Below are 22199 nucleotides of genomic sequence, written 5' to 3'. Positions count from 1 at the left end.
TTTTTACATTAATTATAATGAGAATTAATAAATAGTTTTATGGGTTTTTGGCTAGAAGGAAAAGTTTTGGTACTAATTACTCTTGTATAGCCAAAAATTTATGCATAAATTTACTTTGGTAATTATTTTAGGAAATTATGAAATTTCAAGTTCCAGTTACCATGAATTATGGAAGTAAGAAAAAAATATGTATATTAAGTGGGAAATTAAGCTTTGGAATACTAAACGAAAGGAATTTTAAGAGGAGGAAATTTGTTATGGAGTTTAAGAAGGCAAAGACAGAAGGACCTGAATTAAAACCCAATATTTGCCACTTGAAAGTGAAAGTCTCAGTCGCTCCAACCCTTTGCAACCCCATGGACTGTAGTTCACCAGGCTTCTCTGTCCATGGACTTTTTCACGCAAGAATACTGGTGTGGGTTGCCATTCCTTTCTTCAGTGGATCTTCCCAACCAGGAAATTGAACCCAGGTCTCTTGCGTCACAGGCAGATTCTTTACCATCTGAGCTACCAGGGAAGTCCATGTCCATCTGTTACTTATTGTCCTTATTTAAACCCTCCGACCCTTTTTCATCCTTATTTGTAAGTTAGGGCTCAAAATAATCACTGCCCTGAGTTGTACCAAATTAAAGAGATGATTTTATAAATTTTTAGTATGCTGCCTGGTGTATCATAAATATTCAATAAATGATAGTTGCAAAATGAAGATAAAGGTGGCAGGTTTATGTAATAAGGGCTTAAAAATGTATACATGGAGTCTCCTTAGGAGTCTTAGAGAAGGTAAACTTATTTAGAGCCATACTCTTTGATATCTGCAAGAGAACACAGACCAAATATAAGTGAGGCTGAGAGAGGCAGGAAGTGACTATGGAAACACTTCACGGCCCATAAAATCAGAAAGGCATCACAATTTTGAATGGAAGGTGAACGACAGTTAGAAAATCAATTCCCTCCTGGCATGAATATTATCCATATTAAGGCAAAATGATTTTACAGGCATCTCACTGAAATGCAGGGGAGTGAGATACTAAAATTATTTAGGTACCCAGGGCTAGTTAAGAGAGACTAATATGTGATAGAAATCATTACTAATTTAGCGCTTGCAAAATACCTTCAAACATTTACATGAAGCCTTACTCCCTAAATATTTTCCAGTCTCTGTCCCTCACCTCTCTCATACTTCTGTTCTTCATTATGACTACTCTTGCCTGGAAGGGTTGTGGAATATTTTTCCTCATGATGAGAAGAGGTGGAGATTTTTCTACCTTTTGAAGTAGTCAAAATCTTAATTATCTCAGTTTCACTTATTAAATTGCCCAGTCCACACGGCAATCCTTGTGGTAGTTAGGGCAGGGGCTGTTAGTCCCATTTTTCTGTCTGGCAAATATTTGCCTTGAACTCTATTAAGATACATTCTCCTTCTCTCACCCAATTAATCATAAAGAGTTTCCCATTCTTTCAGACCATAAAAACAGAAGGTAATTGATCTGACCAATCAGGGTGGTCGATACAGTTCTCTCTGTGAATTTGTCTTTCTCTTATCCACTGCCTCCATTAAGAACACATCAGCGTTGTGAAGAAAAGAAGATACCTTCACAATTTCCAAATCTTGACAAAACACAGAGCCCTCAATAATGAGATTTACATTCCCTCTTGTATTTCCTCCTGCAGGGAGGGTCTATTAAGTGTCCCATGCAGATGGCTGTCAAGCAGTTCTGGGAACAATGTTACAAGTAAAAGCTCCCTGGCAGAGCCAGGAAAGGCACCCTCTGTCTTCCCCCTGCAGACTTGAAATGACCTCTGCTTCACTAGTGGAAAATTCTTCACTTCGCATTTGCAGACATGGGCTCAAGGGATGCAGGCTAATGTTCTCCTAAATTGGGTTTAAGATTGGACCATATTCCCAACATCCTGCCGTATTTAGCGTCTTAAAGAACCCTGAATTCCTCCAAGTGAAACTGTCAAAGTGTCAGTTCCTCAGTCGAGTCTGTCTCTCTGGGACCCAATGGACTGTAGCCTGCCAGGCTTCTCTGTCCATGGAATTCTCCAGGCAAGAATACTGGAGTGGGTAGCCATTCCCTTCTCCAGGGGATCTTCTCCACCCAAGGATTAAACCTGGATCTCCTGCATTGCAGGCCGATTCTTTACCATCTGAGCTGTCAAGGAAGCCCAATTTACTCCAAAGGGAGCCTAAGTAATCTCTCTTTTCAGTGGGCCCTTGGAAATGTGCACTACAACTCAGAGAGACCTAGATCTCTTTATTCCCACTCCATACCTTCAATTGCTTTCCCTCATGAATCAGTAGCAGTGATTTGCTAAAAAGTTTTGTTTGGGAACTTCCCTGGTGGTCCAGTGGTTAAGAATCCACCTGCCAATTCAGGAGACACAGGTTCGATCGCTAGTTCTGGAAGATTTCACCTCAGGGCAACTGAGCCCATGTGCTGCGACTACGGAAGCCCACACACCCTAGATCACACGCTCTACAACAGAAGCCACTGCAACGTGAAGCCCGCACACTGCAATTAGAAAGTAGCCTCGGCTTGCTGCAACTAGGGAAAGCCCATGTGCAGCAACGAAGACCCAGTGCAGTAAAAATAAACAAAGAAAGAAATTTTTAAAAAGACTTCATTTGGGACTCAGAGGGTACCATGTCTGTTAGAAACATGACACAGTACAAATATGGGCTTATTCTAAGAATTATTTTGAACTCATCAGAGAAGCCACTGTCTTGCTGAATCTCCTCTCCAGCTGCAGATATACAATAAGCTTATACTGATAATAGGGGAAGGGTGACTACTCGGTTCTTAAATAAAGGAGAGGCCAACATGTATACACTGCTATATTTAAAACAGATAACCAACAAGGACCCTTGTTATATAGCACAGGGAACTCTCCTCAATATTCTATAACAACCTAAATGGGAAAAGAATGTAAAAAAGAATATTTACATGTATATGTATAACAAAATCACTTTGTTGTACACCTGAAACTAAACATTTTTAATCAACTATGCTCCAGTATAAAATAAAACTTAGAAAAAAGTCAATAGCCAATGGAGAATCAAGATTCACCAGAATCTAAGTCAAACAATTTCACATTGTACTTGAAAGGCATTTTCCTTGGCCATGCTTCCTTCCCTTTAAAATTATTGAAACTAATGTACACATTAGTATCACAAAACTGCCATTGTAGATTTTAAGTGTAGTAACAGAGCAATAAGATTATGTATTCAATTGTATGCCCCATTTATCTGTTCATCTATCCATTCATTCACTAATTTAACTAATATTTATTTTTAGTTTATTCTCGTAGACATTGTTCAAGACAATTGGATAACATCACTGAACTAAAGAGCCGTAACATCAGCTCTCCAGGTACCGTTCTGTGAAGGAGACAGACAATAAACAGTACACTTGAAACAACAGCCTGTTGTGGAGACTTCTGTATTCACTGAATGTTAATCGTATTTCAACCTTACGTCATGGTTTTCTGTGAACCTCTCTGAGTTTCTATAAAACTCTACCTCCTCACAGCACTTTTAAAGTAAACTTGGTACATGTGTGCATGCATGCGTGTGTGTGTTTAGGGGGGAGAATGACAGAAGTATATTGAATGTAAGTATTAACTACTTTATAAGTGAGGAAAGGATTCCAACTGGTTTGCCTGACTCTAAAGTCATCCTGCTACTGCTATGCTGCACGAACTCTAACAGTGCTGCAGAAATGAACAAATATAAGTAGAATTTTCTTCTGTGAATTGTATGTATCCTGATAGAATTCAATCACCATTCCTACTTTCTCTTTCTTCCTTTTCTTCCATCTTTTTTTTCCTTCAACCCTCCCATCACTTCTCACTTCTTTTCCTAAAATAATAATTACAGGAAATACAAAAAAAGGAAGACTCAAGTCTGCTGAGAATACTCAGGTTAAAAGAATCAGATAATAGATATTTACTTGTGTTCATTTTTTATAAATTTTGGTTTTCCTGATTCTTCAACATGCCCAGCCCTTTTTTTTTACACACAAAAAGAAGTTGAATAATTTATTTTTTCATTTGTCTTTTGCCTTTCTCCCATATTATCTTTCCCTTCAAAAAAAAAAAGTCCACAGGACCTCCTCTTCTCTCAAAAGTAAAGTTCTTACCAAGAATTCTTGAACTTTAGCAACTGGACTCTAATCTATATTTATTTCATATTAAAAATAAATATCTAATTTTTGTATACTTTGCATTAAAATTATAGTTCTGTTGATCTTAGGGATCTCCTGATACACTGTTAAAATCCAGAGAGTATTTCCTGTTCTCCATATTATTATTTTGAATGAAATGGCAACTCTTCGTTCTATCTTCTTTTTAGAAATCCAGTTTAAGTATCTCTTCTCTGCATTGTCAGAGTTACTTGCTACCCACCCAATGTCTGCAGTGAACTTACACTTTCACAGTTGTCTATATACTTACTTGTCTGAGACAATAAAATTCAGGACTTAAGAGATAGCAATCAGAGGGAAAATATCTGTGAGAAAGGAAATACACAAATGCACACACATGTGCATGCACACACACACACATGTATTCTTAGACCCAAGAGAGTGTTTCTGTTGGATCACTTCTTTCTCTGTTCCATGCACAGCAAAAAACTACATACGGTCAATGCATCAAAAAATACTTGTTTTTAGCATGTTTAAACTGCTTAGTGAGATGTTGATCTTCCTTTAGTGAGAATCTGCCCTAGAATAAATAATCTTGTCATCATAAAGTAAGTCAGTAATAAATAAAATGATTTTCCTATGCAATGTTATATTCTTCCAAAATTTTTAGGTTTTTGGCTATTTCTGTTTTCTAGATATTTACTATAAGGATGCATATGGGAAGTAAGAGCTTTAGCATGCAATTTAGGGGCTTGAGACTCCCAATCAGTTCCCTCCATAAGAACAGTGAACTAACATTCCCCTAACCTAAGACTGGAAGATTCCTATTTCTCTGCCTCTTTCCTTTCTTCCTGACAATACCCAGGTATATTTCAACTGCCACATCACTCTACCTCTCTCATTTCATGCTATCTGGAAACAATGAAAAGGAAAAGTAGAAATATGCAGGTCAAATCTGCCATGTTTTCAAATATGTATGGAAATCTTCCATAAGTGAAGTGGACTGGAGACTTCCTAAAAAAAACTAATTTTCAAAAAATCTGCTTTACATAAAGTACAGTAAGACTCTGCACTGGTCAAATTTACTACTTAAGTTTCATCCTTGATAAAATGAGGAAGCAGAATGACTATCAGTTTTATACAAAGTACGTCAAGTCCAAGGTCCAGACTGCAATTTCTATCTTCTCCGAACTGATCTCCTTCCATTTGGCATGTCCTTTTTATGTGTACCTCTGTGATTCTGCATTTGTGATTTTCTTATACTTTGAATTTCCCAATTATACCTCTTCCTTGTACATTTAGTAAAATTTTAAAATGGATATTGAGGGACTGGCCCAGTGGTTAAGGATCCATGTTCCTAATGCTGGGGGCACGGGTTCTATCTCTGATCAGGGAACTACTGCATGTCACATGATATGACCATAAAATTTTAAATAAATAAATAATAAGGCTACTGAATTAATGTCATATCCAAATGCATGCTAAACCAAATATATGTCTGATGAGAGGAAGGTCCTGGGCCACCCTCAGGGGAAAATCAGTAATTGCCAAATACAATTTTTGAGTAAATTAACTCTCATTTCTGAAACCTGAAATGAATAGAACTCCCTTGAATCAGCAGTCACAGCCCTATGTGATGTGCATGACCTATGTCATAAGAGAAAAAGGGTGAAAAAGATATCTTTCCTAAATGTATCCATTCTCTGTGTATTTATTCCATTTCACTTTATAAGTTGCTAAAATAACCCTTCCAACAATTACTAGGTGACAAAAACCAAATCTCAGTTAAGGTTAAACACTACTTAACAAGAGAACTTGGAAAGATGAGTGTTTTGGGATTATCCTATAAGAGGTTTTACTCTCAAATAGTGGCAATTATTGTTTGTACTATTGCAGTCTATATACTACTGGATCAACAAGTGTAAAAACCACTGGTTGGCAAAGACATGCTTTGCTTTCACAACTTTCCTGGAAATTGATAACTGAAGCTGACCTGGGAATTGCTCTCCTGCGATGGTGATGTCTTAAGCTGGATATCCTTGCAGTTTAGAGCAAGATTTGACTATAACTTTGGAGTCTTCATATCTTAAAATACTAGCCTATTTTGAGAATAACTTTTTGTTTCTTTTGCCAAGATTAAAATGTATACATTTCAAAATATTATCCAGGAAAAAAAATCAACAGAACTTTTAATGATCACTAAAAATTTGAAGCAGAGTAATAATCATTTTACACTACCTACGATACTATCAAATGCTCTATACTTTAAAAACCGTACTCCCAAATTACAGATGAGCAAACTAATATGGTACCTCAAATCTTGAGATAATTAATTCATGGGGGAGAGCTTAATTCCACAGGGGCAGGAGCTGGATTTAATTACAATAGAGTTTATATCCATGACACCACTGGTTCGCAACTAGGGGTGGGTTTTACCCTCAGGAGGCATCCAACAGTATCCAGAGACATTTTTGGTTGATATTAGGAATGTGCGACATTTAGTATGCGGAGGCTAGCAATACTGCAAAGCATCCTCCAACGGCCAGAACGGCCCCCATAACAGAGAATCATGTGGCCCAAATATCAATGCTGAGGTTGAGAAACATTGCGTTACACTGCAGATTCCTAACTTCGAACATGTTTGAGGATCACCTAGGAAACTTCAGAAATACTTACATTCAGTCTGAGGAAATGCGATTTCACTGCTCTGATGTATGATCATGATTTTAGGATTAAAAAAAATAGTTTTTTATATATTTATTTTTGGCCGGGTAGACTAAGCTGCAGCTCATAGGATCTTTGTTGCGGGAATGGGATCTTTTGTTGCGGTGCATAGGTTTTTCTCTAGTTGCTGTTTCACTATTTCACTCTATTTTGCCAAAAATCTTTTCAAAGACCAGTCTGTTTACCCGGCACCTCTCTGGGGGTGCTGGCCCCCCTTGTCCCAGCTGAGAGAACACAACACTAAGTGTCTGTGTATCCTGGAAACTGCCTGCCACCAGGAACACCTTGAGGCCTCTCTGCAGCCTGTCCTGCTACTTCTGTGTTGCCTTTCAGCTTTCCATGCCCGGGCTACCAGCTGTGAATATTGCACCTCTCAAAGCAGGTGCACCAGATCTGCCAGCCAGGCTGCTAGGCTGCCATCAACAGCTAGACCCACCTGGAACTCTACGTCTCCTACCTGTACCTGTCCACGGCCCATTTCTTTGCTCAATATTTTCTGCACCAGTGGCCTAAGGAGTGGGAGCCCTCAGAGAAGCTAATGGGGCTGCAAAAGCAACCCCATGGCCACATCCACTTCTATGACAACAAGAAGGCAAATCACAAAGATTAGGAGACCAGCCTGAGGCAACGGGCAATGGGGTGTGTCTTCCACTGGGAGAAGTGCATGAACCTGAGCCTGCTGGATCCATACCAACCGGCCACCAAGAGCAACACCCACAGGTGTGGCTTCTGGAGCTGTCACTACTGGCACAAGCAGGTGAAATCAAAGAGTTGGGAGGCCATCTCACCAACCTGCCTAAGATGGGTGTTCCAGAAACTGGCATGGCAGAGTCCTTCTTTGACAAGCTCACCTTGGGTGATGGCAATATAAAAACTGCTTGGACTGCCTTCCTCATAGCAACAGGGTGACTTCCCTTGGAAATGCAGATCTCTATATATCCATATCTATATCATCTATAGCTAAGGTTTCTCAGGTAGCTCAGTGGTAAAGAATCCGCCTGCCAATGCAGGGGCTCCGGGTTTGATCCCTGGGTAGGGAAGATCCCCTACCTATGAGAATGAGAGAGGATTCTCTCTCTCCACATACTAAATGTCGCACATTCTCTCCACTAGAGAGAATGAGTAGGAAATGGCAACCTGCCCTAGTATCCTTGTCTGGAAAATTCCATGGACAAAGAAGCCCGGTGAGCTACAGTCCATCGGGTGGCAAAGAGTCAGACAGGTCTGAGCAACTGAGCACACATTATATCTCTATCCATGAGAAAGGGATTCATTACAAAGAATTGGCTCATGTGCCTGTGGAGCTGAGAAGTCCCACAGGCTGTTGTCTACAAGCTGGAGGCCCAGGAAAGCAGGTAGTATATCCATATAGTTCCAACCCCAAGAACAGAGAACAAGGAAGAACAGTTGTACGACTCCTAGTTTAACCTAGTTAAGGCTGGAGAGCCAAAAGTGTAAATCCTGGGCAGTGGCGGGAGGAAGACCAATCTCCTATGTCAAATAGTCAAGAAGAAGCTAACTCACTCTCCCTCTGCCTTTTCCTTCTCTTCAAGGCCTCAGTGGATTGAATGAGGCCCAGGCAAACTGGGGAGAGCAATCTGCTTGACTCCATCTAAGACTCAAATGCTAATCTTTTCCAGCAGCACCCTCCCAGACATACCCAGAAATAATGCTTAACCAGCTCTCTGGGCACCCCTTGGCCCAGTCAGGTTGACTCATAAAGCTAACCATCACATTTTCCAAACCTTAAATCACACATGTGTCCTTTCTTAAGTATTCCCTGCGGACGCTCCAAAGGTATTCTCATTTTTCTTCTTCCTGCTATGTGTCCTGGAGGAGGATTACTGCCTAATGCACATAGCAGGCTCTCTAGTCCTTTGTTTCTCTCCCTTCTTAGCTACAGTTTTGCAGTGGCTGTTTCCCAAGGTGCTTTTTTACCATCACTTATTTTGTACTCTGACCCTCCATTAAACTTTCTTTAAAACCTCTTTTGAATGGACTACCTCTTCCCCCCGCTGCCTTTTCCCTGTGACACCATGTAGCAGAGAGAGAATGAGCACTAGTCTCTTTCTCAACTTACAAGACTAAGCCCAGGATGGAAACCCCATGCTTATGATTGCATTTAAATTTAATTACCTCCCCAACATCCTACCTACAAATACCATCACTTTGAGAATTAGGGTTCCATCAAACATATTTTGGAAAGACACAAACATCTAGTCTGTAACAATCACTAAACCTCTTTTGCCTGTGTAGAATCCAATGATCAAATAAAATAAAGTGCCGATTTTTGTAAAAAAAATCTCAGTGACTTTTTTTAGGATTAAGTGAGAAAATAAAATAAAACTCTTTTTTTTTAACCATCAGTTCAGTTCAGTCACTCAGTCATGTCCAACTCTTTGTGACCCCATGGACTACAGCATGCCAGGCTTCCCTGTCCACCACCAACTCCCAGAGCTTGCTCAAACTCATGTCCATCGAGTTGGTGATGCCATCCAACCATCTCATCCTCTGTCATCCCTTTCTCCTCCCATCTTCAATCTTTCCCAGTATCAGGGTCTTTTCCAATGAGTTGGTTCTTTGAATCAGGTGGCCAAAATATTGGAGTTTCAGCTTCAGCATCAGTCCTTCCAATGAATATTCAGGACTGATATCCTTTAGGATGGACTGGTTGGATCTCCTTGCAGTCCAAGGGACTCTCAAGAGTCTTCTCCAAAACCACAGTTCAAAAGCATCAGTTCTTTGGTGCTGAGCTTTCTTTATAGTCCAACTCTCACATCCATACATGACTACTGGAAAAACCATAGCTTTGACTAGACAGACCTTTGTTTGGCAAAGGTCTTTTTAATATGCTGTCTAGATTGGTCATAGCTTTTCTTCCAAGGAGGAAGCATCTTTTAATTTCACGGCTCCAGTCACCATCTGCAGTGATTTTGGAGCCCCCAAATTTTTTTACCATATACACTTCCAAACCCCATCAGGAAAGTGAAGATCTTAACTAAATCCTTGACTCTTAGGAAATGTACACTGAAGTGAGATAATGTACTTTTAATTTATCTAAGCCTCAGATTTCTTATCATTAAAATGGTGATTGATTGGCCCAGAAGTTTTAGTTTATTAGATTTCCTCCACTGGCATTTTATAGAGAGATGAAGTTGGGAAAGGCAAGTTGGATTACTGGTTTAGAGGGTTTAGGTAGATTATCACTCAGGGTTTCAGGGGAAAAAAATCTCAAAATAGGGCATTTTCAAGAAAGTTTATCTGCAGTGGACTCTGCAAAAATAAGCCATAGAAATATACTTTCTGACTATGTTCCCCTGATGCAGGTCTATAATCTGTTATTAATACAACTAGAAGCAAAAGAACAGAGAAACTCTGGTACACACAGGTGGTTCTTGTGGCATTAAGATAACTTGGAAGAAGGGTGGAAGGCAGACCTGGAAGAAAAAGGCAGAGTTTGACACATTGGTCATTTTGTTACTGGCTACTCATTTCTACATCACTTTGTTGACAAAGGTCCGTATAGTCAGTGCTATGGTTTTTCCAGTATCATGTATGAATGTGAGAGTTGGTCCATAAGGAATGCTGATGCTTTCAAATTGTGGTGCTGGAGAAGACACATGAGAGGCCCTCGGACTGCAAGGAGATAAAACTAGTCAAACCTAAAGGAAATCAACCCTGAATACTCAGTGGAAGGACTGATGGTGAAACTGAATCTCTAATACTTTGACTATGTGATGTGAAAAGTCCACACATTGGAAAAGACTCTGATGCTAGAAAAGATTGAGGGCAGGAGGAGAAGGGGGTGGCAGAGGATGAGATGTTTAGATAGCATCACTGATTCAAAGGACATGAATTTGAGCCAACTCCAGGAGAGAGTGGAGGACAGAGAAACCTGGTACACTGCAATCCATGTGGTTCCGAAGAGTTCCACAAGACTTAGCAACTGAACACAACTCATTTCTGCATATTACTTAGCTTATAAAAATGTTTTCATATAATGTATTTCATTAGATCATTAAATCTTTAGATAAAATATCTTAAACATAGCATTTAGAAATCTTTTTTTCAACTGTTAAATTTTGTCATATTTTTTGAAAGTTTTTTTTTTTTTAAGTAGCATTTATAAGTCTTACAGAAAATATAGAAACTAATAGCTTATGTTTTGGACAACAAAACCTACTGAGTTATTGACCAATTACAATCTAATTAATATGTCTCCTAAAAATAGGTTTTTTTTAAGTTTTTATTTTGCCTTTATTAATTTATATATTCATCTATTCATACTTCTACATTTATTTAATACATACCACTAGCACATTTATTGAGTAGCTACTATGTATTAGAACCTGAGGATTCAACAAAGATGGGCATGATCTCTGCCACTTGCAATTTAATGGGAAACAGGTCTGAGAAAATGAAGCATGGCTTATTGGAATATTTTTGAAATCTTTTAATCAATAAGTTGCTTGGATAAATTTTAAGTAAGCATCATTTTGTTGAAAATTTTTAATTTGGTGATTATAAAATGATTAAATTGTGTAGAGTTTATAAAGCAGAGTCTAAAACTCAAATTTCCTGACCCAAAGGTCACTGCTTTTCCAAACTCAATTACTTTCTCTAAAATGGATTTTACTGTTAAGAATTGATCATCTTCATCTGTAAAATTGTTAGTTGGCTTTTACCCTTGTTCCTCCTTATTTTAAAGATATTCAATCTTGAATTTTATGAAATATATTAAATACATATTTCTCACCTGAGATGGAATATCATTTTTATGAGAAAAATCATAAGTTGAAGACTACCCCTTCCATAGTGGCTAGAATGAGCCAAACCACAGAATGCAGATAGTTTAATATGAGCAACTTAGATTTTAAACTCATACTATGCATTAGAACCTTTTAATAAAACTTAAAATCAGGACTCTTTTAACTACTAAGTTAATTCTTTAATAATTCTTCTGAACAATTATTTTGTTCAGAAAAATTTAATCTGATTTAAATAAATAGAAATGCCTACAAACTATGCAGATAAAGATGTATTTTTTTTTTTTTTGAAGAACAAAATCATTTAATGATGCTCCCTGAGTGAAAACTCCATTATGTTCTCTCCAAATAGTTAATTCTTCCATTCCATTACTGATACTGCCCTCATTTTAATTAGTAATCTGGAGATAGGAACATGGACTTCAGAGTCTGCGTCTTAGTTTTGCACTTGGAAGTTGATCTGGGCATTGCTGTTTAGATGGGGAGAAACTTTTTTCCCCCACATAATATATCAGAATATTAAATCAGACAACAGGTTAAGCCAGCCAAAAAATAAATAACTATACTAATAAGCATTCTATAAATACAAAATCTTAATCACTGGAAAAAATTTGCTAGGATGAAGAGTAAGCATTCATGCAAAAGCTGAGAGTGGCAAATAGCATTTTCATCTGATATCTCCCCGCTATTAGGTTCATGGGCAACATTATTTAACTCCTTAATAGGTCCCGCTAGATGAACACCCATTTCCATACTAACTCCTTCTACTCCTGCTTATACTCCAGGCACAAAGTTCTTCTCTGTTCCTAGAACAAGCCTCTAGGTTTCTGTACCTATTGCTCCCTCTGTCTGGAGTGTTCTTCCTCATAAGGATGGCTGTGCATCAATTTATAAATAAACCGTATCCTCAAAGCCATCCTTACTTACTGTATTTTATTTTCTGTTGATTTTGATATTGTATCTGAAATTATTTCTTACTTTGGTTCACTTATCTATCCTTGTCTTGGACACCAGAATGTAAGCGCCATGATAACTAGACTTCTGAGTGCTTCATTGTTGTTACTCTGGTGTAACAATAGAGTGTGGTTAAAGCATGTGCTCAATATTTTATGAAAGACTGTATTATGCCACAAGAGGCAGTCTGATACGGTAAGCAGCCATGTAAACCTGGAGCTAGACTTCTCAGATTCAAAATCTTGTTCTGCTATTTCCAAATTATATGCCTCAGTGTCCTTGGATGCCTCAGTCTCCTCACCTCTAAAACTATAATAGTAATTACCTTGCAAGTGTTTGGAGGATTAAATAGGTTTATATTTGTGACATGTTTTGGATCATGAAAGGCATATAGCAAGTGCTGGATATATGTTGCTAAATACCTGTACGTGTGCAGAAGAATGTGTGCGTGTGCTTATTAATTAAAAAAAATAGTTTGAGGTACTTCCCTGGTGATCCAGTGGTTAAGAGTTCGTCTGTAAATGAATGTAGGAGACATGGGTTTGATCCCTTGTCCAGGAAATAATACCCCATGTGGAAAGGGGCAACTGAGCCCATGAGCTTGAACAACTGAAGGCTGCATGTTCTAGAGCCTGTGCTCTGCAATAAAAGAAGCCATAGCAAGGAGACGTCCATGTACCACAACTGGAGAGAAGCCCCCACTTGCCACAGCTAGAGAAATCCTGAGTGCAGCATGGAAGACCCCATGAAATGGTAAATAAATACATAAATAAATGAAAATGTTTGACTTATTAAGCAGTTATAATGTAGGAAAACTGAATGTTTCATAGAGTCCATTACCCAGAATTTAGTGTCACAGTTAAGAACTTGATAGTATCATAATTTTGGGTAGAGAAGCTTGGTTTCTAACACCTTAGGCAACCAACCTCCACTTGCTCCCATTCATCCCCTCAGTGACAAACACTGACTTTCTGGCTTCAGGTGTGTCCAGTGCTCCTGACTTCCCACACCCATCGCTGCTACCCCGTCTCATGGTGCGGGTGTCTGCTTATGGCTGTCTTCCCCATCTTTGATCCACCTACCCAGGGCTGTTACCACTGCCAATAACAACCTCTGCTTCCCCCTGTGCAGTCAAGAGTCTTCCCTTTCAAGCTACTGAGCACTCAGTTGCAGGCTAAACTGTCAGATTTAAGTTGGTTTCCTGTAATTCTGTTCTCAAACTCCCATCTGAGGGGTTTAGATAAGTAGAAAATACAAAAGAACAATTTGTAAACACATGTTTCTATAGCTCTGAACACAATGTGGAGGAACAAAGGGGAGTCAGAACTCCCTGATCTAATCTGTGGAATTGAAAAGAAGTCATGACTATTTTGACTTATTTGATTTTGTGGAAATAGCATTTGAGCCTAATGTGGTTGAGGTTTTGGTTTCCATGTATTAATTGTTTTAACATTTTCCTCGTTTAATAATGCACAGCGTAAGTGACAGAAACAAAATTATTTCATATTTGCTTTAGATATTTTCCTTCTAATATGTAGTGTGAAACACCATTTGGTTTGTAGAAAGGTGCTCAAAAAAAGTCAGTGAAAAAAACCTAGTGAAAATATCCGTGGGTAAGGACGGGGGATATAAGTTGCTCTGTGGTTTCGTTTGTCCACAAAATGCTATGTGTTTGGCTCCTTGTACTAAGTACTTGGAGAAGGTAATGGCACCCCACTCTAGTTCTCTTGCCTGGAAAATCCCATGGATGGCGAAGCCTGGTAAGCTGCAGTCCATGGGGTCGCTGAGTCGGACGCGACTGAGCAACTTCACTTTCACGCATTGGAGAAGGAAATGGCAACCTACTCCAGTGTTCTTGCCTGGAGAATCCCAGGGACGGGGGAGCCTGGTGGGCTTCTGTCTATGGGGTCGCACAGAGTTGGACACTACTGAAGCGACTTAGCAGCAGCAGCAACTAAGTACTTTGCCCTGTGCAGGCAATAGAAATCTTTAAAACACAATCCTTGCTTTCTGAGAGTTCAGTTTCCTGGGGAAATTAAAAAGGTATACAAATAATGTGAGATATGAAGTAAAAGATGGTATAGAAAAAGATGATTACAATAACCTGAGACTGAAATTTCAAATTTCCACATTACCGTGAGATAACATCTTGTCAAACAAAATACCATCCCAGGACCTTTGTTAATGTTCTGAGAATTAGGTCTGGAAATGGAGGAACCCAATTAGGAAGAATCTTGAAATCCTGTCTATATAATATTCCAGAGAGAGAATGAATTTTCTTTACTGGTTCTGTGTTATCATATGCAAAGCAATTCTCCTGTTTAGTCCTCAGCAACTTTAAAATAATGAACTGGTGCAAGACTGTCTAAGATATCTTTAAGTTCTAACAGTCTACATCTACTGAGATGTCTCCCAACTCATCCTAATGTTTTCCCCAGCATATTATTATTTTTCTTACATTTCTACCTAATCTGAGGCATAAAAGTACTTTTCTAGGTCTTAATGCTTACAAAGATATGTATGCAAAAAGGCAAAGTGCTATTACAAAAGGGAGAAAATAAAATAAATTGAGAGAAACAACAGAGGAATACCTAATTTTCAGAGTTTTACATGAGTTGTTTTCTTCCAGGAAAGGATTATAAATCAACTGCATGGTGAGAGTATATAATTTACTTTTTGGAGCTATTCTGTGAACGTGGTGAAATAAATTAGTTGTAGAAGAAGAAAGGAAAAAAATGCTGAACAATAAAAGATGTAGTGTTGTCTTGAGAACTAATTAAGTTAATGTTTCTACTGAAGGAACCACACAGCTGAAAGCCTTGGCTAGAGTGCTTCTTCTATCTGAATAACTGGTTCAAATCCAGCACATGCTTCTAGTGATCAGAACCAAATCTAGCAGCTCACTGTTTCAATGTTTGTGGAAACTAAATGGAAGGGCAAAATCCAATCTCTTAAGCCAGTGCCTTGTCACCAAGTCATGATGATCTTGCATTTAAGTCAATTCAGTCTTAAAATTGAACCTCTCTTTCTTCTAAATCATCAGTAAGGGACTTCCCCGGTGGTCCAGTGTCTAAGACTCCATGCTCCCAAAGCAGGGGGCTTGGGTTCGATCCCTGGTCAGGGAACTCGACCCCACATGCTGTGATGAAGAGCTCACATGCAACAACTAAAGATCCCTCATGCCACAACTAAGACCCAGAGCAGCCAAATAAAGAAAGAGACATATATGTTTAAAGTCATCAGTAAGTCAACTAACATTGATTGATTGTCCAAGCTATGACAGGTATTTACTGCTGATACTTAATACTGCTGGCTATAGAACATAACAAAATGGGCATGTTTTTCCTTTTACTAAGCTTACAATCTAAAAAAGAATGTAAATGGTAAATAGAGCTGGTGGAAACCTACTTACTCATTACAATGGAATCTGGTTCTTGGTCAGTGGATTGGTTATGCTATTACCCACATCCATTTTAAACACGTTCTGCCTTGCTATGAACCCTGGGAGACTGAAAACTGTTCGACTCCATCATTCAGGCTCCTCTGGACACCAGCTGAGTTTGGGCAAGTGTGAGGCGCCATCCAAGAGAGAACAGCCAGAAGGAAGAGAAGTCAGGATGTTTCTTTTTCATCTGTTTTCTTTATGGTTGTGGTTCCAGAAAGGTATATATTCCTTCACTTACTGTCATAGTTCCTTCTAAGAAACTTCTTTTTCAAGGTTCCAGATCATGCCTGGTTCTAGTAACACGACTTTATCTTTTTCTTCTTTAGGTCTAGAAATGGGACTGTCATTTGGCTGCCAAAAGTTAGATGTTTCATTATCCATTGTGAACTGGCTCACATCTCTGCAAATATCCTTTCACTAAATTTTTATGAATTGAATGATCCTAAGTGTTTCATTGATGATATGGCCAGCATAACTATAAACAAGGTTAAACTGGGAATCAAAATCAGTATTCAAAACTTAAAAAACTTAAACATACAAATTTACACTCATCAGTCTTTCAATATAATGAGAATATTTTTTCTCAGACTATGTGCTTATTGATTAGAATTCAAACTTGCCTTTATTGAATGATTCTCACATATAATTTATGCTGTCAAATTTATGATTTCAATTTTGGTAGAGATATGAGAACTTATTCTTATAAAATAAGTGCAGTATCTGTTTGGAATTTCTCCCACTCTTATATTGTTTCTTGCTCACCTAAAGTAGGAGAACTTTTTTTTTTTGCTACAGTCTTTATTGTGTCTTTATGAAATATTCCATTTTGTTTTCATAAATGTGGCAATTCTTCCTTTTCTCACCCTAATTAAATATTGCATAAACACAATGAAACACAATAAATAATTGCAATGAAAAATACAAATGAAATAAATAGGGTTGGAAACAGCACAACATATTTGAATAAAGAAATTATAATGCAAATTGTAGCAGCAAGTGGCATCTTAGAGGAGCCTGTTGGCTGAGTGTCTGTATTTTTACCCAGAAAATGTAGCATTAATTAAACCATTTTGGTTAATTAGAAGAGAATTGTAAGACTTTATTGCTTAATATGAACGTTCCCAGGCTCTCAACTGGTAAAGAATCCACTTGCATTTCAGGAGACCCTGGTTTGATTTGCTGGTGTTTCAGTCTGTAAAGAATCCACAATGTGGGAGACCTGGGTTCGATCCCTGGGTTGGGAAGATCCCCCGGAGGAAGGCTTGGCAACCCACTCCAGTATTCTTGCCTGGAGAAGCCCCCTGGAGAGAGGAGCCTGGCGGGCTGCAGTCCATGGGGTTGCAAAGAGTTGGACACGACTAAGCAACTAAGCACAGCATAGCACGAATATTTCCAGGTGGCTCAGTGGAGAAGGAAATGGTAACCCGCTCCAGTGCTCTTTCATGGAGAATCCCAGGGTCGGGGGAGCCTGGTGGGCTGCCGTCTATGGGCTTGCACAGAGTCGGACATGACTGAAGCGACTTAGCAGCAGCAGCAGCAGCAGTGGTAAAGAATTCCCCTGCCAATGAAGGAGACTCAGGTTTGATCCCTGGATCAGGAATCAAATTCCTGATAAGGAATTCCTGAGAAGGAAATGACAACCCACTCCAGTATTCTTGCCTGGAGAATCCCATGGACAGAGGAGCCTGGAGGGCTACAGTTCATGGGGTGGCAAAGCGTCAGAGACCACTGAGCACAAGCTCATAGGAGCATGATAAATAAAATTACCAACACTATAAAAGCATGACAAGTTTGTACCTAATAGCCTGGGAGAAAGGAAGCCAGGAAGTATTCTCAAAAGAAGTGATATGGAAGTCAATCCATACCTGAAAGATGACTAGATTTTTAAGGCAAAGAGGGATGATTATTCCCCTAGAAGAAATGACATATGGTAGATACTGATACACAGAAGTAAGTGCAAACTGAGAGAAAGAGAGAAAATTCAATTGAGATGAAAAGGCAGGACTCACTACGTGATATTTATACAGCTTGGCCAGTGGTTTTACCTCTGCAAGCAGATTTTTAATCCACCTCATTGGGATGAGTGAGGCTTAAGTGAGATGGCACATGAAAGTTCTCAGAAAAGATTGTTTAACTTAGAAAAGTTAATCTACTCTGGCTGATATCAAGGAAAACAGGTTTGTCCCTCATTGTTATTAAAGTCCCTCCAAAATACACTGTGAATATTACTAAAATACAAACAGACTGTATTTAAAATACTGAAAATTCTAACTCTGTAATCAAGCTGCAGCTATTCACTTGGTCATTCTTTAATGTCATGAATGATTTGTTTTAAAATATGAAAAAAGTTATAAAGTACTACAAATCTGTGAGAAATACTGATACTATTATCCCTACAATAACAGTTATGCGAATTGCCAAAATAATTAATGTCTATTACTTCTCTGAACTGTTTCAGTTGTTCATAAACAGACTTATAGGTATGAGATTTGGGGCTGTTCTGTGTCTAAATTTGCTCAGTCGTCAATAAAATCAAGGTACAAGTCTGATATCTGACCATCAGATTTCACTTCCCTGCTGGCCTCCCCATTGTCCTCTCCTCCTCATCCACTTTATTCTCTAGCTGTGAGAAAGGCAATATCCTGCTTGTGATATTGGGCTGAAGAAAATCTAACAGGATTGAGAGCTGAAAATTTGCTTTGTTTTGTTTTGAATTTTAAGACAATATACTGGGGCTAATTTTTCACTCCTGTAAAATATTGCTATGCAAATCCCTATAAATTATTCTAAATTTTTTTTTTCCATTTAAGTTCCTGTGTTTCTTTTCTTTGCAGCATTACCATTTGAAGGTGACACTTGTATACTGATTTAAAGTTCTTTCAGCTGAAGCTAAAATAGCAAACCCCATGGATGACATGTTACTGGATGTCCTGTGGGTATGTAGGTGAGAGAAGGAGAAAGTTACAGGCACATCCCACCCTTATCCTAAGGACCAGGCTATTTTATTTGGATCAGAATTCTAAAAGATTAAAATCTTATAAAATGGGGCCTGGGGGTGTTATTTCTTAGATATACAAACTGAAGAGCTTACAGATGCATTGATAGAATGCCCTGGATCTTCATTATAGTAATTATTTAGGGCTTGATGCATAGATGAAATTTTATTTGCCTTATTTTAATAACTGCTGAAGCCCATATTAAGTACACTGGAATTTATTACGCTATTCTCTCTGTTTTTATATGTATTCACAATTTTCATACGTTTCTGTTGATTTGTTTACCCAGTGTCGCTTTACCTGGAGCTGTACTATCTCTCACCTGTATATCTTAGATCAGACCCAGCCATCAAACCTCTGCCTCATTTCTACACCCTCCTGTCTTCCTCCAGCCTGTGCGTGGTCTATGCAATCACCTCAAGGTCTACAAAGAATTGAGTTTAACTCTAGCATTTAATTCAGAGAAATGGTAACCCACCTTTCGCCTCAAGTCTGAACTATACTTCTCATCCTCATTTGCCAGAGTTCTGTAGTAAGCATTTTCTTGGTAATATTAAGAATATGACACCATGCGTCCTATTAGAATATCTCTCCTTTGGTGAGAGAAGGAGGAACAATAGCTGGATTAAGGCAAGATCTTTATATTGGTCCCTTAGCCTGGCATAAATTTTTTTTTCTTGGCCCTGCCGTAGGCATGTAGGATTTTTATTCCCAGACCCAGGACTGAACCCAGGCACTCTGCAATGAAAGCGTGGAGTTTTAACCACTGGGCTGCCAGGGAATTATCTCTCAGATACTTTTTCAATAGCACTTCCTGCTTCAAATCAATTATCAGGCTACTCATTCTCCAGACTTTCTCCCAGGGGACAGAGTGGGCATACTTTCTATAATTCAAATCTGAATTTCTGCTATACCCTTCCATGCAAATTGTTGATTATCTCCCCTCCTGCCTCTGAAACACCTCCTCCTTCAAGAAGTGATAAAAATTCCTTGTTAAGATACACATTATCCCATGTGTTGTGCTGGTTCACCTGTCATCATGTCCAGTCTCAGGAGAATTTTGGCCAGATCTCAACTGTGCCTCACTTTTCCCATCTCTGGGCTTCCCTTTTGGTTCAGCTGATAAAGAATCCATCTGCAATGTTGGAGACCTGGGTTTGATCCCCGGGTTGGAAAGATCTCCTGGAGAAGGGAAAGGCTACTCACTCCAGTATTCTGGCATGGAGAATTCCATGGACTTAGTCCATGGGTCTCAAAGAGTCAGACACGACTGAAAGACTTTCACTTTTCCTTTCTCATTTCCCTGTGAACATGCCAAACAATTGCATTTTCCATTATCCCAAGCTCTTTAGCATGTCTTATTTTTCCTTAAGAAGTGAATCAATATTGAAATGATTTGTACTTCAGTAAGACTAGAAAATCTTTAAATCACTTGGCAGAGATTTTGTGTATGTATGTATGTGTGTGTATTTATGACTTGGTATATTAACATTTCCATGGCCAACAAACCTTCTGAAAATCTTTTTAATTGGTACAGTGTTCCACACCACCCAAGTCAAAAAACAAGCTCTTTCTCATGGTTTGCAAACACTACCAGACCAGGCAAAGTTCCTCTGTCTTAACTCCAGCCATAGCGTGTCCTGTTAATCTAACCATTATTAATAATGGACTATACACATTGCCTTCATTACCATTATGCTTACTCTTTCCTCTCAAATTTCTACTTTACCCATCAGCTAATTCTGATTGTCTTTTTTGATTCAGCTCAGTCATCATCACCTTCTAAAAGTTTCCAATGTATTTCTCTATGAGGCTCTGGTTGCAGAGACACCGCTTCATATCTCTGTTACTGTCTAATAGTGACTATACTTCTCAAATGCAGCTTAGAGACTTCCCAGAACTCCTGAGGCAGTGGGTCTGGGTCCCCTGGTCAGGGAACTAGACCCCACATGCCGCAACTAAGAGTTCTCATGTTGCAACAAACATTGTGCAATGGAGATGTGCTGCAACAGAAATCTGGAGCAGTAAAATATATATATATCTTTTAATGTAGCTTAGATAGGAAAGAGTATGAAACCATCCTTGGATGTCTTGATAATGAAATATCTACCCTTTCTATTTATTTACAGCAAATTTTATCAAGATTATGTGTGTGAGTATATATTTTTCCATTAAAATGGGCTTTTTTAAGCCAGTACAGAACTGTTTGGAGGCTGGTAGGGGTGGTGAGGCCCAAAGCAGCTTCTGGAATTTCTGAGCAGCCCTGGTCGGTACAAAATGGACCTAGTAGTCTTGAGTTACACAGACAGTCTACTGCAGCAATCAAATGTCTCACTACTGGATCCTCCAAGCTGGCTCAATGTCCATGTTATTGGGTTTGCCTTTCAGTACTTTGCCAACAGTCAATTTCATGACTGCTCTGACCACATCTGCTTCATCAGCCCCGAAGTTACTCAGTTCATCAAGTGCACTGGCAACCCAGCAGAGATAGCCATGTTCCTTGAACCCTTTAACCTATCAAATAAGAGAGTTATATATTTGGCCATCAATGATAACTCCAACCATACAGCTGGGGGAACCCACTGGAGCTTGTTGGTTTATCTACAGGATAAAAATAGCTTTTTTCATTATGATTCTTATGGTATTAGTCACTCATTTCATGCAAAGCAGGTAGCAGAGAAACTAGAGGCTTTCTTAGGCAGAAAAGGAAACAAACTGGCCATTGTGGAAGAGAAAGGCCCTCCTCAACAAAGCAGCTATGACTTTGGGATGTATGCAATATGTAACACTGAGGCCTTGTGTCAGAACTTCTCCAGACCATAGCCAGAATCACTACGGCAGCTACTCACTCCTACACACATCACAAAGAAGAGAGAAGAATTGAAGGATTTCACTGCCAGACTTGCTAAAAACTAGCTGTTGAAATATATTTGACTTTTGAAGTCTCTTCTTTCTGCCTGTCCCCATGTATTGGAAGACTGCAGTCTCAGTGCCTGAGGAAAGATGTCTTGGAGAGGAAAGCTTAGAAAGCTTACTTTCACCTAAGAGAATGTTGTCCTCTGCATTATCCTAATGGAAAGTGTCAGTTTAACCCTAACTTCAGAGCAATATGTTCTTTGAAGATGTCTTCAAAATATGCACCAAAACTGATTAATTCCCTTTTGGGATC

The 22199-nt window shown here is 38.9% G+C and overlaps 1 protein-coding gene across 1 annotated transcript; it reads left to right on the top strand.

The window, feature by feature from the left end:
• Positions 1 to 21307: 21307 nt before the first annotated feature.
• LOC147353350 (sentrin-specific protease 8-like) lies at positions 21308 to 21983 on the top strand. Its single transcript, XM_086355132.1, has one exon. It carries the CDS (start codon positions 21308 to 21310, stop codon positions 21851 to 21853), a length of 546 nt encoding a protein of 181 aa, XP_086211258.1. The 3' UTR covers positions 21854 to 21983.
• Positions 21984 to 22199: the final 216 nt, after the last annotated feature.

The sequence above is a fragment of the Bos grunniens genome, chromosome 18 (genome assembly GCF_055505025.1).
Source record: "Bos grunniens cultivar Pamir isolate PY7600 chromosome 18, Bosgru_T2T1.0, whole genome shotgun sequence".
In the NCBI taxonomy this organism is placed as follows: Eukaryota; Metazoa; Chordata; class Mammalia; order Artiodactyla; family Bovidae; genus Bos; species Bos grunniens.
Note: the sequence above shows the minus strand (reverse complement) of the source record. Positions and strands in the feature narration are given on the sequence as shown.